Source organism: Oncorhynchus keta, chromosome 1, assembly GCF_023373465.1.
Source record: "Oncorhynchus keta strain PuntledgeMale-10-30-2019 chromosome 1, Oket_V2, whole genome shotgun sequence".
Lineage (NCBI taxonomy): Eukaryota > Metazoa > Chordata > Actinopteri > Salmoniformes > Salmonidae > Oncorhynchus > Oncorhynchus keta.
The window spans coordinates 48,485,347-48,502,247 of NC_068421.1; the positions used below are offsets into that span (position 1 = coordinate 48,485,347).

Genomic DNA, 16,901 nt, shown 5'->3' on the forward strand with positions numbered 1-16,901 from the left:
GATTTTAAGAAAGGCATTGATGTTCATGGTTAGGTACACATTGGAGCAACGATACGCACCGCATCGATTATATGCAACGTAGGACACGCTAGATAAACTAGTAATATCATCAACCATGTGTAGTTAACTAGTGATTATGATTGATTGTTTTTATTACAAGATAAGTTTAATGCTTGCTAGCAACTTACCTTGGCTTACTGCATTTGCGTAACAGGTAGTCTCCTCGTGGAGTGCAATGAGAGGCAGGTGGTTAGAGCGTTGGACTAGTGAACTGTAAGGTTGCAAGATTGAATCTCCCGAGCTGACAAGGTGAAAATCTGTCGTTCTGCCCCTGAATGAGGCAGTTAACCCACCGTTCCTAGGCCATAATTGAAAATAAGAATGTGTTCTTAACTGACTTGCCTAGTTAAATAAAGATGAAAAAAGGTGTTTTTAAAAAATTACATTTAAAAATGTGCCAAATCGGTGTCAAAAATACCGATTTCCGATTGTATGAAAACTTCAGCCCCTAATTAAAATCGGCCATTCAGATTAAACCGGCCGACCTCTAGTACATACCCCAACCAGAAGCCATGGATTAGAGGTAACATACGCACTGAGCTAAAGGGTCAAGCTGCCGCTTTCAAGGTGCGGGAATCTAACACGGAAGCTTGCAAGAAATCCTGCTATGCCCTGAGCCGAACCATCAAACAGACCAAGCGTCAACACAGGGCTAAGATTGAATCATACTACACCAGCTCCGACGCTCGTCTTATGTGGCAGGGCTTGCAAACTATTACAGACTACAAAGGGAAGCACAGCCACGAGCTGCCCAGTGAAGCTAAATCACTCCTATGCTATCTTGAATGCAAGCAACACTGAGGCATGCATGAGAGCATCAGCTGTTCCAGACGACTGTATTCACGCTCTCCATAGCCGACGTGAGTAAGACATTTAAACAGGTTAACATGCACAAGGCTGCGGGGCCAGACGGATTACCAGGACATGTGCTCCGGGCATGTGCTGACCAACTGGCAGGTGTCTTCACTGACATTTTCAACATGTCCCTGATTGAGTCTGTAATATCAACATGTTTCAAGCAGACCACCATAGTCCCTGTGCCCAAGAACACAAAGGCAAACTGCCTAAATTACTACAGACCAGTAACACTCACATCTGTAGCCATGAAGTGCTTTTAAAGGTTGGTAATGGCTCAAATCAACACCATTATCCCAGAAACCCTAGACACACTCCAATTTGCATACCGCCCAAACAGATCCACATATGGTGCAATCTCTATTGCACTCCACACTGCCCTTTCCCACCTGGACAAAGGAAACACTTATGTGAGAATGTTATTGACTACAGCTCAGCGTTGAACACCATAGTACCCTCAAAGCTCATCACTAAGCTAAGGATCCTGGGACTAAACACCACTCTCTGCAACTGGATCCTGGACTTCCTGACGGGCTGCCCCTAGGTGGTGAGGGTAGGTAGCAACACATCTGCCACGTTGATCCTCAACACTGGAGCTCCCCAGGGGTGCGTGCTCAGTCCCCTCCTGTACTCCCTGTTCACCCACGACTGCATGGCCAGGCAAGACTCCAACACCATCATTAAGTTTGCAGATGACACAACAGTGGTAGGCCTGATCACCAACAACAACGAGACAGCCTATAGGGAGGTGGTCAGAGAGCTGGCCAGGTGGTGCCAGAATAACAACCTATCCATCAATGTATCCAAGACTAAGGAGATGATTGTAGACTACAGGAAAAGGAGGACCGAGCACGCCCCCATTCTCATTGACAGGGCTGTAGTGGAGCAGGTTGAGAGCTTCAAGTTCTTTGGTGTCCACAACAACAACAAACTAGAATGGTCCAAACACACCAAGACAGTCGTGAAGATGGCACAACAAAGCCGATTCCCCATCAGGAATTTAAAAAGATTTGGCATGGGTCCTGAGATCCTCAAAAGGTTTTACAGCTGCAACATCGAGAGCATCCTGACTGGTTGCATCACTGCCTGGTACGGCAATCGCTCGGCCTCTGACCTCAAGGCACTACAGAGGGTAGCGCGTACGGCCCAGTACGTCACTGGGGCTAAGCTGCCTGCCATCCAGGACCTCTACACCAGGTGGTGTCAGCGGAAGGCCCTAAAAATTGTCAAAGACCTCAGCCACCCCAGTCATAGACTGTCCTCTCTACTATTACATGGCAAGTGGTACCGGAGTGCGAAGTCTAGGACAAAAAGTTTACCAAGCCATAAGACTCCTGAAACAGGTAATCAAATGGCTACCCAGACTATTTGCATTGTGTGCCCCCCCAACCCCTCTTTTTACACTGCTGCTAAACACTGTTAATCATATATGCATAGTCACTTTAACTATACATTCATGTACATAATACCTCAATTGGGCGGACCAACCAGTGCTCCCGCACATTGGCTAACCGGGCTATCTGCATTGTGTCCCGCCACCCACCAACCCCTCTATTATGCTTCTGCTACTCTGTTCATCATATATGCATAGTCACTTTAACCACATCTACATACTATCTCAATCAGCCTGACTAACTGGTGTCTGTGTGGCCTCGCTACTGTATATAGCCTGTCTTTTTACTGTTGTTTTATTTATTTTCTTACCCATTGTTCACCCAATACCTTTTTTTGCACTATTGGTTAGAGCCTGTAAGTAAGCATTTCACTGTAAGGTCTACACTTGTTGTATTCGGTGCACGTGACAAATAAACTTTGATTTGTGATGATCCAGGTGAAAAGGTTCAGAGCTTGCGGTAGGAATCCGGGGATATGGAGAGAAAACAGGTCCGGTATGGTCTGGTTTGAATAGCGTTGTGCAAACTGGCGAGAGTTTTCTGAGCTAAAGGTTAGCTGATGGTTAGCTGACTACTAGCTAGTTAACTGGCTAGCTTCTGTTGGGGGATTACGTTTCCGAAGTAAAGAAAGATACTTTATAAAAAAAGCAGATCCACACCACATTGGGTGAGGCGGGTTGCAAGAGAGTATTTTGAAGCAGAGGTTTAGAAAAAAATATGGTTAATGTCTGGTTCATCCTTGGGAGAAATTTCCAAAAGCCTGAAGGTACCACGTTCATCTGTACAAACAATAGTATGCAAATATAAACACCATGGGACCACGCAGCAGTCATACCGCTCAGGAAGGAGAAGCGTTCTGTCTCCTAGAGATAAACCTCCTTTGGGGAGAAAAGAGCAAATCAATCCCAGAACAGCAGCAAAGGACCTTGTGAAGATGCTGGAGGAAACAGGTACAAAAGTATCTATATCCACAGTAAAACGAGTCCTATATCAACATAACCTGAAAGGCCGCTCTGCAAGATAGAAGCCACTGCTCCAAAATCGCCAGACTGCGGGTTGCAACTGCACATGGGGACAAAGATCATACTTTTTGGAGAAATGTACTCTGGTCTGATGAAACAAAAATAGAACTGTTTGGCCATAATGACCATCGTTATGTTTAGAGGAAAAAGGTGAGGCTTGAAAGCCGCAGAACCCCATCCCAACCGTGAAGCACGGGGGTGGCAGCATCATGTTGTGGGGGTGCTTTGCTGCAGGAGGGACTGGTGCACTTTAAAAAATAGATGGCATCATTTTCTCTTTCTTTGAAAAGTTTCCTACGGCTATGGTCTTGGGAGAGTGGTTAGTGAAATTTGGTGGTTTTATCGGTGTAGAGATATCCGGAGGTAAAGAGGAGCTACCAAATTAAATAAGGCCTGGCAATTCTTGTTTGTTTTTGCCATATGGTTTACCACACACAAACTTACTGGTTATGACTTTGGGTTAGTGCCGAGGTATCTTAAAAAGGCACACACACACAGAATTTTCAATTTTCTGAGTTTTAATTGAACATGCAAATTATTCTGATAAATGTATTGGAGAAACTTACTGTGAACCTGAAAATTGAAATGTATGAAATGTTTTGAATGTTTTTACATAATCTAATATAGAAAGTAACACTTCTTTGAAGGGTTTGAATAACCTCTCTTGACTTTCTAGTGTGGTTTAATCGCCCTCACTGGAAAGCCAGGAGACATTGGATGACGATTTCAAGGTCATATTTAATATGTGGATGTCGATTTAGGCAGCCTCACCTCTGATTTAGAGGGGTTGTGTTAAATGCAGAAGACATTTCAGTTGTACAACCCTTTCCCCACTGAAAGTTGACTAGTAACAACAACTGTAGCCTAAAAGACCCCCACCATGAGCACCCACTACATTTGCCCAAGAACAGGCAAACTAAATTAAAACCCACACCCAAACATAAAGAAAGGTAGCAAATCAAAAAGGTGGAGCAAAATCAGATAACAGAAAGGATTGTTTGTCTAGAAATCAAAATAGGGAGAGCCAACTAAAAGGACAACTGGAGCACTGGGCCAGCATAGGTGAAACCCCTTCCCACTAACGAGATGGCAACCAGCACAAGTGTAACACATACTGACTAACGAGGTGACACTAATCGGTGCTTTGTGTGGATATGAATTAAAATTATGTAATCATGAAATGATAAATGAACCCATTTTGTTTCAGGGGGGAATTTATGGTATAAGAATTATATGCAATATGATAATGTGGATTCTTTATATGAAAATATATTAATGCTAATATGTTATGTTTTTGCATATCCTGTTCATTTTTAGCACACTAAGGAAACAACGATGGAAATTCAACCTGATGAAAATAAAAATTGAATTGTCGAAACCTGAACCTCAAGTCTCTCTGCCCTTTCCTTGTCCTCACCGGGACACCTGCCCCTCGCGCATTCTTAAAATAGGCAACCTGACTAAAGGGGTCCTTTGGCTGGATATGGAAGGGGATACAGGTGTTCCCACGGATGGGGAACTCAAGTCCTCCACCCTCACTGGGGAACCTCAGCCTGACTGTGCAATAGCTGGGCCCGGCCAAAATTAAACCTCCACTGTCTCACAACCAAGTGCGGCAAGGGCACATCCAGCAGGAGCAAGGCCTAAAGAGGAGCCTGTTTAGAGTTGAAAGAGCCGAAGGGGGAAACAGCCCGCGGTTTATTTGAAAGACAATTTGGATTGTGTATGGGTAAATCTATCGCAGAAGAGAATATCCAGACAACCACAGCAGCTCTCTGCAGCAGCCTACCTGGCTCAACATACAAGTCCTGTTCCTCAGAACATATGGAGGGCCCTAAACACAAGAAGGCCTACCATTAAACCAACCTATTGAAGACACCTCACGGAGGTGGCACATTGGGAGAACAGAGCGACGCTCTGTAAAATCCAAGATCATCCAAATAATCTCATTCAATGAGAACAGAGGGCCGCTCTTCATATCGGTCATCTCAGAGACATGGAATTGCATGGAATCCCATCAGAGGCCCTGAGTGACTCACAAGCTGCCGTTCTCAAAGAACGTAGGAAGTGGAGAATGACCAATATTGATTTTTTTAGGGCCAATACTGATTGTTTTTGGGGGGGTGCAAGGAGGCCAATATTCAATATTAAAATAGAAAAATCTGACAATTTCCCAGAGACAGCCAGTTACACAATAATGCATCAATTGAAAAATCAAACAATACATTTGAGTTTGTTTTTACCAATCGAACTACATAACCATGAAAATAATTGTATTTGAAATGGTAGATCTTGACAAACTGGGTAAATTAAGATGGCATAGGCCTACTCACAATATAGGTAAATATATATTAAATAGGGATTGTGTTGCATACATTGAGATATTGAGCTCGTTTTGGCTGATCATTGGAGTCTACGGTGCTATAGGTGACAATTTGTTTCCCTTCCATTTGGGCCTTGCAGTGCAATTGGAAAGCATTCAGACCTTTTGACTACTTTACACATTAAGTTACAGCCTTATTCTAAAATGTATTAAATTATTTTTTTCCTTAATCAATATAGACACAATACCTCAAAAACAAAGCGATTTAAAAAACATTTTTATACATTTAGTAAAAATTAACACAGAAATACCTTATTGACATAAATATTCAGACCCTTTGTTATGATCATCCTTGAGTTGTTTCTACAACTTGACTGGAGTCCACCTATGGTAAATTCAATTGATTGGACATGATTTGGAGAGCACACACCAATCTATATAAAAAAAGGTCCCACAGTCAACAGTGCATGTGAGAGCAAAAACCAAACCATGAGGTCAAAGGAATTGCCCGTAGAGCTCCAAGACAGGATTGTGTCGAGACACAGATCTAAAACATTGAAGGTCTGCAGCATTGAAGATACCCAGGAAAACAGTGGCCTCCATCATTCTTAAATGGAAAAAGTATGGAACAACTAAAGACTCTTCATAGAGCTGGTCGCCCGGCCAAACTGAGCAATCGAGGGGGAGAAGGATGAAGAGACGACTCCGGGATGCTGGCCTTCTAGGCAAAGATGCAAAGGAAAATACATCTCAAACTGGCCAATAAAAAGAAAAGATTAAGATGGGCAAAAGAACACAGACACTGGACAGAGGAACTTGGCCAGTATCCCGGAGTTGCCTCTTCACTGTTGACGTTGAGACTGGTGTTTTGCAGGTACTATTTAATGAAGCTGCCAGTTGAGGACTTGTGAGGCATCTCTTTCTCAAACTAGACACTAATGTACTCGTCCTCATGCTCAGTTGTGTACCGGGGCCTCCCACGTTCTATTCTGGTTAGTGCCAGTTTGCGCTGTTCTGTGAAGGGAGTAGTATACAGCATTAAACGAGATCTTCAGTTTTATGGCAAGTTCTCGCATGAAATAGCCTTCATTTTTCAGAACAAGATTAGACTGACAAGGTTTAGAAGAGAGTTATTCGTTTCTGACCATTTTGAGCATGTAATCAAACCCACAAATGCTGATGCTCCAGATACTCAACTAGTCTAAAGAAGGCCAGTTTTATTGCTTCTTTAATCAGCACAACAGTTTTCAGCTGTGCTAACAATTGCAAAATGGTTTTCTAATGATCAATTAGCCTTTAAAATGATATACTTGGATTAGCTAACAACGTGCTATTGGAACACAGAGTGATGGTTGCTGATAATGGGTCTCTGTACGGCTATGTAGATATTCCACACAAAATAATCTGCAGTTTACAGCTATAATAGGCATTTACAACATTAACAATGTTTCTGATCAATTTTATGTTATTTTAAAAATGGACAACAAAAAATGTTTTTCTTCCAAAAACAATGACATTTCTAAGTGACCCCAAACTTTTGAACAGTAGTATATATATATATATATATATATATTATTTTTTTTAAAGTTGGGACAGTTCATGTTCAGTTTGGGACGGTTTAAATTGCATTTTGGGAAAATTCTGGGACTGTGATGGAAAAAGTTAAGTCTCGAGCCATGATCGTAACCAATGTAATGAAATACAAATTACATTTCTGAAATATGTAGGTGAACTTATGAGACTCGGTCAAGTCATCTGATGTAACCTACAAAAAAACAAGCAGCCCAGGACATAGGCTAGTACAGGTCAGAGAGCCCACACAAAGGACTCTTTGAACATTTCTAAGAATCTGAAGGGGTCCATTAGTCATTGTCATCACCAGGAGAACAGTCATCCACTTGGGTAGTGGACCGAGAACAATAAAAAGGTATTGACAATCTCTCTTTGGTCTTGAGACTTCCCTTTGAAATAAAGCACAGAGATACTTCACATACTGTAACCACTATGAAAAGAAGGTGTGTAAGGAAGAGTGAGAAAGCAAGAGAGTGATAGAATGCAAGAGGGAGACAGCAAGAGAGAGATGCCTGGCCAACATGCACAGTGTTTGTACATGGTCAACATTCTGGGAACCGCCTGTGACACACTATGGGGCTGATTCAATTCCAAATGTAAACTGGGTTAGTATGGACTCTGAAACAAGAACATTGTTGTTTTGCCTCGAGTTGTTTTTCTTAGAGGGAGGACCCCTGTCCCTGGAAGCTGAAATACACACTTGTAGCTATAACTTAAGTGTCACACATTTTTACTGTGGAATTTTAAGGTTATTAATATGCCGAACGGCCATTCAAAATTAATATTTTGAACTTGGAAAGGGATACAGTTAAGCTACCATAAACACCATTTTAGGACTAGTTCCCAGATCCAAAGCACATCTCTACTATTAGGTCTTTATATTTTACACAGAGGTCAGGGTTCGTTCCATGAGGATCAATTGAACATTTTGAAGGGGCCATTTGCTGTATCAATAACCTTAAAATTCCAGAGTAAAAATGTCTAATGCCATTATAATAAGTTTGATACAAGTGTGTAGTTGCTAAGTGAAAAGGTTACCTTGTCTGCTTAGTGCAGTCACAGTATCCACACTATTTAAAAGGCACATTCTAAAATAGTCATCAACATTATTCTAAGGAAACACACCGTTTAAGGTCATTTTGTAAAACAGGGTTAGTGTTAGTTTCAAAGAGGCACCTTTTTTATTGTAGTTATTTTCAGTGTTTTTTAACATCTACAGTTGTTTGTCATGAACATGGACTGTCAAGTTATTTCCTACAAAGTTGATCAGATAAAGCATGAAAATGAAATTAAATGTATTTTTGTTATATTTTAATGTTAAAATAGGGCTACAGAATGTTTAGAATTTATTTTGATTTTTTTTCAATTTGGCTGAATCTTTAAGTGCACTAATATCATTGGCTAATTTATTTGGGGCTAATTCACCACCTACGTAAGTGGAAACGAAAAAACATAATAGCTAGACCAAACTCTAAACATAATACCCACTGCTAGTAGCCTCGTATTAATCTGTTATGTTTAATGTCCCAAAAAATGTTGCAGTTGTAGCCTAGCGCCCAACGCAATGGACAATGAGTATTTAGCACGCACTGCATATCAAAGCCGTATCAAATATCTTAGTTGTAAAAGTTGCTATTGAGCTCAAAATTGAGATCTGAGAAATAACAAATACAGTGCATTTGGAAAGTATTCAGACCCCGTGACTTTTTCCAGATTTTGTTACATTACAGACTTATTCTGAAATTGATTAAATAGGACAAAGCAACAACAGGTGGAGCTCAGGTGCATCCTAGTTCCATTAACCATCCTTGAGATGTTTCTATAACTTGTCCCCCTGTGGTAAATTAAATTAATTGGACAGGATTTGGAAAGGCACACACAGCTATGTAAGGTCCCACAGTTGACAGTGCATCTCAGTGCAGAAACCAAGCCATGAGATCAAAAGAAATTGCACATAGAGCTCCGAGACATGATTGTGTTGAGGCACAGATCGGGGGAAGGGTACCAAAAAGTGTCTGCAGCATTGAAGGTCCCAAAGAACACAGTTGTTGCCATCATTCTTAAATGGAAGAAGTTTGGAACCAACAAGAGCCTTCTTAGAGCTGGCTACCCAGCCAAACTGAGAAATCAGGGGAGAAGGGCCTTGGTCAGAGAGGTGACCTAGAACCTGATGGTCACTCTGACAGAGCTCCAGAGTTCATCTGTGGAGATGGGAGAACCTTCCAGAAGGACAGCCATCTCTGCAGCACTCAACCAATCAGGCCTTTATGGTAGAGTGACCAGACGGAAGCCAGTCCTCAGTAAAAAGGCACATGACAGCCCGCTTGGAGCTTGCAAAAAGGCACCTAAAGGACTCTGACCACAAGAAACAAGATTCTCTGGTCTGATGAAAGCAAGATTGAACTCTTTGGCCTGAATGAATCAGAGCAAAGTACAGAGAGATCCTTGATGATAACCTGCTCCAGAGCGCTCAGGACCTCAGACGAAGGTTCACCTTCGAACAGGACAACGACCGTAAGTACACATCCAAGACAACACAGGAGTGGCTTAGGGACATGTCTCTGAATGTCCTTGAGTGGCCCAGCCAGAGCTCGGACTTTAACCCGATCGAACATCTCTGGAGAGACTTGAAAATAGCTGTGCAGCGACGCTCCCCATCCAACCAGACCGAGCTTGAGAGGATCTGCTGAGAAGAATGAGAGAAACTCCCCAAATAAATGTGTGTCAAGCTTGTGGCGTCATAAGACTCGAGACTAATCCCTGTCAACAGTACTTAGTAAAAGGTCTTAATATTTCTGTACCGTAATTTCCGGACTATAAGCCGCTACTTTATTCCCACACTTTGAACCTCGCGGTTTATACAATGACGCGGCTAATTTATGGATTTTTCCCGCTTTCACAAGATTCATGCCGCCAAAAAACTGAGCACCGTCACATAATGTGACGTTAATCGAGCGCGCTCAAACTTCCCATCATTTTGATTACGGTAGTAATTTTTTCACCCTCATCATGGCAAAGACACGGAGAAATGCATATGATGCAGCTTTCAAGTTGAAGGCGATCGATCTGGCTGTTGGAAAAGGAAATAGAGCTGCTGCATGGGAGCTTGGCCTTAATGAGTCGATTATAAGACTCTGTAAACAGCAGCGTGAGGAACTGACTCAGTGCAAAAAGACAACAAACCTTTCAGAGGGAAGAAAAGCATTAACAGCCACTCGACATCAGTGTAAATCGTGCATTTAAGGTGGCGCTCCGTGTTCAGTGGGAGGCTTTGATGACAAGTGGGGAGAAATCCTTCACTAAAACGGGGCCGCATGCGAAGAGCAACTTATGGTCAAGTCTGCCAGTGGGTCCTGACAGCGTGGAGCATTGTCAAAAAATCCACTATCGTCAACGGGTTTCGAAAGACTGGACTGCTGCGTGTTGAAGGGGCAGCATGAGCTCAGCGGGGTATTTGCCTCCGAATGAAAGTGACGAGAGCGACAATGAAAACGATCCAACATCGGATGAAGCAATTCTGAGGCTATTCAACTCCGACACCGAAGGAGATGACTTCAGTGGTTTCAGTGCACAGAGGAGGAAGATAGTGACCAGTGACCAATGACTTTACTGGTAGGCTACTGTTTAATTTGTGTTTCAAGCCGTGTTTCGTTAAAGCCTATTTATTTTTGTTACAAGCCGTGTTTCGTTTAAAGGCTGTGTAAAGTTCATTTGTTTCAATATACCGGTAGGCACCTGCGGCTTATAGACATGTGCGGCTTATGTACAAAATACATATTTTTTAATAATTCAGTGGGTGCGGCTTATATTCGGGTGCGCTTAATAGTCCAGCAATTACGGTAAATGTAATGTCCGTTTTTTATTTTTTATAAATTAGCAAAAATGTATAAAAACCTGTTTTAATTTTGTCATTATGGGGTATTGTGTGTTAGATTGAAAAAAAACATTTTTTTAATCAATTTTAGAATAAGTCTAACATAACATGTGGAAAAAGGGAAGCGCTCGGAATACTTTCCGAATACAACGTATATACAGTACCACAAGAGATTTTTACTATTTTGTACATTGTAGAATAATAGTGAAAACATCGAAAAGATAAAACATATGGAATCATGTAGTAACCAAAAAAAACAAAAAAAAAGAGTTAATCTAAATATATTTTAGATTCGTCAAAATAGCCACCCTTTGCCTTGACAACAGCTTTGCACACTCTTGGCATCAGTGTATTAGTGTTTTTTACTTTTTTTGTGGACCCCAGGAAGAGTAGCTGCTGCTTCTGCAAAAGTTCATGGGGATCCAAATAAACAAATATAGGTTAGCCTACCAGCATACATACTCCAAGGTTAACCAAATTTCAGCACAGGAACATTCTACACACGTGTTTTGGTGTGCATCTATAGGAACCCTCTGGAGATCCCCCAAGAGTCTATAAACAGTGAGAGTAAAAGCCAGCAAGAGTCACCTCCGACCCAGCATGTCCTGGGCTGCGTCCCAAATGGCATCCTGTAGGGCTCTGGTCAAAAGTAGTGCTGGTTACACATGGCTCCCCTGATGTCATGGCCGACATACAAGAACGATTAGGAAATGGGCACGGCTGTTCCCAGATGACATCACACTGGCAACAACTCGCTCTGTCCACTATCATGCACATCAACAACTCTGTGATGCTGGCCTGGAACAAAGTCTCTCGGTAAACAATGATTAGTTTCAGGAAAATAGCATCGGGACAATACAATCAGACCTCATTTCACAAACACCTTGCCATACTACAGACAATTGAAAAGTGGGTATTGATGAGGTGGCATGCTAGGACGAAAGCCAGGAGATATTCTACACCATATAGAGAACAAAACACAGGCCTACATACTAGGAGAGTATTCACTTCAGTTAAAGTGTCAGCTGCAAAACAATTACTTTTAGTGTAATTTATTTTAGAGCCCTCAACTCAAACAGGACAGGTGGTAAATAAGGGGTAATGATTGTTTATAACGAAGTGGGTTATTATCCAGTTTTTGTGGGTGGAGGCGTCGTGCCTATAGGGGGCACACGGGCATGTGCCCCCTCAGATTTGTCCTGTAAACATTTTTTGTTGTTGTTTCTCTGTTATACTACTAGCAACTTTATCAAGTTGGCTTTAGCTATCCCAGATTGGGAACCTATCTCCCAACCTCATAGCTAGCTACCAAGAAGCAATTTCAGGCTATCAATAAAGTTAGAGTAGCTAGCTTGTCTAGCCATAGGTGGGACGTCCATAAAGCTAAGCTTACCCTAATGTAAACTGAATTAAATTGCCAAAATTATTTAGCCTACTCCTGTCAATACAGAAATAAATTAAATCAAACTAGGCTACTACACCAGAAAGTATGATTTAGCCACAGAGGATCATTAGCTTCTTTAAAAATATATTGTTTAAATCGCATTGTCTTCAGTCGGAAGGGCACGTAATTTCAGCAGCACGAGCGGCAAATACCAAATAGATTATTATTGAGTTGCGACGGTCAGTGAAAAGTAGAGGCCCAGCCAGGCATATCGTAATATTTCTAAACACAATCGCGGGAAAACGTAGTTTGGAAAGCAAATGGCTATTGCTGTAAAGAGAAGACAAAAGAAAGAAATTCTCAACTTAAATGAGCTAACAGTATAGCCTATATTATTGGCACCAGTGGAGAGTATCGATCATATTCCCGGTGACAAATTAAAGTTTGTTTTTGGACAAATTGGACAAATTGTATTTGTCTCCCCTTCTCGTAGGCCTATGAGATGGATCAGACAATGCCGTTTTTATTCATCCGTTTGTCAGTGTTAGCAAAGTAGGCTACCCTGTCATTTGTCGTATTATAAAAGATTCTGCTAATGTCTCCACCCTCCAGTCATATAAAGTGTAGTTGATTTGCATGAAATATGTTTATATAAAAAAAGAGATTGAGTTATGTTATTAGCCCAAATTAAGACTATGCAATCTACTCATGACATTAGGAATAGTATGCTATCTTACATAAAATTATGCAAATGCAATCATGCACAGAATGCTTTATTATAAAGGTGCATTGTTATGGTGAAAATGATCTTCCCCAAACTTAAAACAACTCACACGCCGCCTGTGTCTCTAACTATCTTAGCTGGCATGCCTGCTTGGCAAGGTTGGTAGACTTTAGAAAACCAAGCAATAACTAAATGTGAAGAATAAAACTCACATAAGACTCTCCTTTAAATCTTTTACCCAGATTTACACAGAGATGCATATTACGTTTCTTTAAAAATAGAACCACTAGTCAAGTAGGATACAGACAGCTCAAGAGGTATGCTTAGATATGCAGAACAATGGACATTTTTTTATTAGAATTAAGCATAATGATTATACGTTTCAGGTCTTTAAGAAATTCAATTCTCGAACAGGGTCATATATCCAACCCAACCACCAGCTAACCTCACATATTTTGTGCCCCCTGTTTGTGGGCACTAATGAAAAACACCAAAACTCGATGACAGTTCTCTGACGCAATGCTCCTTCCCTGCCAGCTGCACTCCCGCCTGCCAAACTCAATTTTCTCTCTGAACACAACTGCAAGACATGTTTTTACAGCTAAACATTTCCAGGAATAGCATACCTCACACCAGCCTTGGCAAGGGCAGGTGTTCACTACACAATGTCGAGTATGACTGCATTGCTGCAGAATGTGATGCAAAACATGATGGCAGTCTTCCAGATACTCACCTAATCCCTCAGTGTTAATCAGTTTTCTAAAAGGTGTTTTTTCTCTCATCTCAACATGATGCCTATTGACACCTGTTGAGTGTGAATGTATAAACACCTTGTGTGTACACTAAATAATACAATGAGGTTGAACATTGAGATAGGGAGTGGCCACTGGCATTTTAAATGAAATTGAAACAATCTTTCTTACCCATCCTCATCCCCATCCATGGGAATGGCTATCCCGAACAGACTGTTGACGGTGGGATTGGCCAGCTGCAGGCTCTCTGGGATGAAAGGCCTCATGAAATCTTTTCCCAGGGTGGCGTTGGGCTGAGGAAGGTTGTCCGACCTCCTGCGGCTGTCATCCTCTTGGCTGGCTGCGGGAAGGCCCTGCCCAGCAGATCCCGCCATGGCCCCACTGGAAACTACCTGGACCTGGGAGAGTCCTCCTGGACCTGGGGGGGTGTTGGTGGCGCTGGGCACTGTGGCAGGCACGTTCTGGACAACGGAGGCTGTGGAAGGTGCGAGGACACTGCCCACTCCACCTGAAGGCAGGGACTGACTCACAGGGTGCTGTATGGTACCCCCAGGCAGGAGAGGGGCCATCACTGCACCACTGCCCACCTGCAGTAACAGCCCCTGAACTGAAGCTAATGGACCGCTGTGCAGAGACCCAGTCAGCTCCCCGGCCTGAGCCAACAATCCCAGCACCTGAGCACTGGGGCCGACTGGGGTGATGACAGGCGAGGGGCCCTGGCTCGCAGGAGGCCCCACAGAGAGGGAGGACATAGGGAGGGTTTGAGTGCTGGAGCCCTGAGGCTGGTGAGGGGTTAAGTAGTCCAGCTGACTGGGGAGCGTTCCAGAGGGATGAGCAGAGTAGGCAAACTGCTGGGCATGCGTGGCAAGAGGCATAAGGGGATCTTTTTTCAGCATGCCGCCTTGGGGCCCCCCATTGAGGCCAGTAGGGTGAACGTTGGGCTGAATGTTGACCTGGGCCTGGGATACCACTGCTGAGTAACCCATGGGCTGGAAGGCACTCCCCCCGTTCCCTATTTGGGGTGCTAGGCCAAAGCCTTGCTGCTGAGGCTCCGGAGGATGGCCATGGTGGATAGTGGAGTAGCCACTATCACCTGTGGACTCTTGAGCCTGTGTGGACATGGTACTAGAAGCAACCACAGAGTCTCCTGTGGCCCCAAGCCCAGTGTCCCTGTCTGCATTGTGGTCAAGGGTGACAGTGTGTTTTATGCTATCCACAGTCCTGCTCATGCCAGAGCCCTCAGAATCTCTTTCATAGAACTCTGTACATGTCCATCTGCCCCGTCTGAAGGGCTCCCCTGTACCATGGTCAAGTTTAATGACCCTGAAACGTGAACTATAGCTTACAGTGGTTGTAGTGCTAGGCGCAGCTGGGGGCGTTTGAGACACACTTGTTGGGGAGACATTCGCAGCAGGGACAGCATTGACTGTTGTTGGCTGCTGAGAGGTCGGAATGGAGGGCTTGCTCATGGCTGGTACAGGCACACTACCCCCTAAAAGGTTTTGATTGACATGACTTCTGCCTGTACTTCTAAAAGCGTGCCCCCCGTTAAAATGACTTGTTGCAGCCTCTTGCTCTTGTGGTAAATGTAACGCCATGACAGCAGCCCCCACTTCCCCTACGTTGTTTAAGGTTTCCTCTGATGAACTTCTGTCACATACCCCCGTGTCAATATCGGCCCTGGACAAGTCGAATATTTCTGATGACACATCCTCGGTTCTGGATTCGTCAGGGTCGTCCAGACTCTCGGTGTCATCTGTGATGCTACTGGCCGCCACCTGAGCCTGTGTCACACTTGTGATTTGAAAACAGCTCTTCTTCTTTGCTGGCATTTTTGACATGTTTAATATGTTAGTCACTCCAGCTCTCTATTTCCAGATGAAAGTGTTAAGTATGAGCTCAATTAGTTAGTTAGGTAGTCTTCTAACTTATCTAAAGAACTCACAGTTTATAACGAGAGACAAGTACGCGACATCTTCCTTGCTCCCCTCTCCTGTTGCAGTGTGTCTGAGTGTAAAAACGAACAAGCACACTTCCTCTGAACTCGGATAAGGTAACAAGCTAGCTAGTCTCCGCCAGCACGAACTGTGACAAGTCTCCCGATACCACAGTCTCCTCTCCTCCGGTTCTTCCAGACCTGGCCTCCCGTGTGAGGTATTTTTGCGGCCCCGGAATTGCAAGTAGGCCGCTGTCGCAGTTACTGCCGATACTTCAGTCTGACTGGCGGGCCCCGTTTTCCACCACTCTCCCTTTTAGCTAGCTAGTCAGCTAATGTAGCTCAAAGCGACCTAGCTAGCTAGCCAAATAGCTATCGTTGGTTCTCTCCCCACACAGGAACCAGCCTGCACGACATCATATAAACAAGTCCATATCCTTCTTCAACTCGTCACATGGAATCTATATCCTCCTACGGTAGACATACACTCCTGAATTGAAGAAAGTTCAGCTTCCCCGTCCCCGGGTTCTCTCACTCTTTAGAACTCCTACTGTGCCTGAAATTCACTTACTAGCAGGCTAGCTCAAGTATGGCTCTGCTCATTCTCTACCACTCGACAAGATGGCAAAAAAAAACGCACAGCACTCTGGGAGAGTTGCGCATTGGCGTCCTGTCTATGATTGGTGTAGATAAATCATAGGGGATACGGTGATTTGCTAGTATTCTGAAAGAATAATGTATCTAAAACACATTTAATATCCCCAGACACTTGTGTCTTGGAAAAAAATGAATTGTCCAAGATAGGACATTTCTGCCAACATAGACATCTATGTTTGGTTAATATTGGGTCCGATACAGATCAGCCTTTCAACGTCCACATAGACGGCCTTAATTTATCCCAAAAATGTCTATGATTTATTCAGATTATTTTAATAGGTCTAATAAATCTAAACAAATCATTGCATCTATGTTTCACAAGTTTGGACAGTGCAGCACAGTACAATA

General features: G+C 43.1%; 1 protein-coding gene across 3 annotated transcripts in view; it reads right to left on the reverse strand.

Moving 5' to 3' along the window:
- tsc22d2 (TSC22 domain family 2) overlaps positions 1–16,549 on the reverse strand; it is a 54,572-nt gene extending 38,023 nt beyond the window's left edge. Inside the window, exons 1-2 of one of the 3 annotated variants that reach the window (XR_004826292.2) lie at positions 14,132–16,549; positions 11,689–11,774 (exon numbers count right to left, since the gene is read on the reverse strand). Coding sequence is in view for 2 of the 3 variants with exons in the window: in XM_035774652.2 (XP_035630545.1) it covers positions 14,004–14,013; positions 14,132–15,801 (1,680 nt within the window). In the remaining variant the exon portion in view is untranslated. The other 2 variants (XM_035774652.2, XM_035774640.2) reach the window with 2 other exon arrangements.
- Between the last annotated feature and the right edge of the window lie 352 nt (positions 16,550–16,901).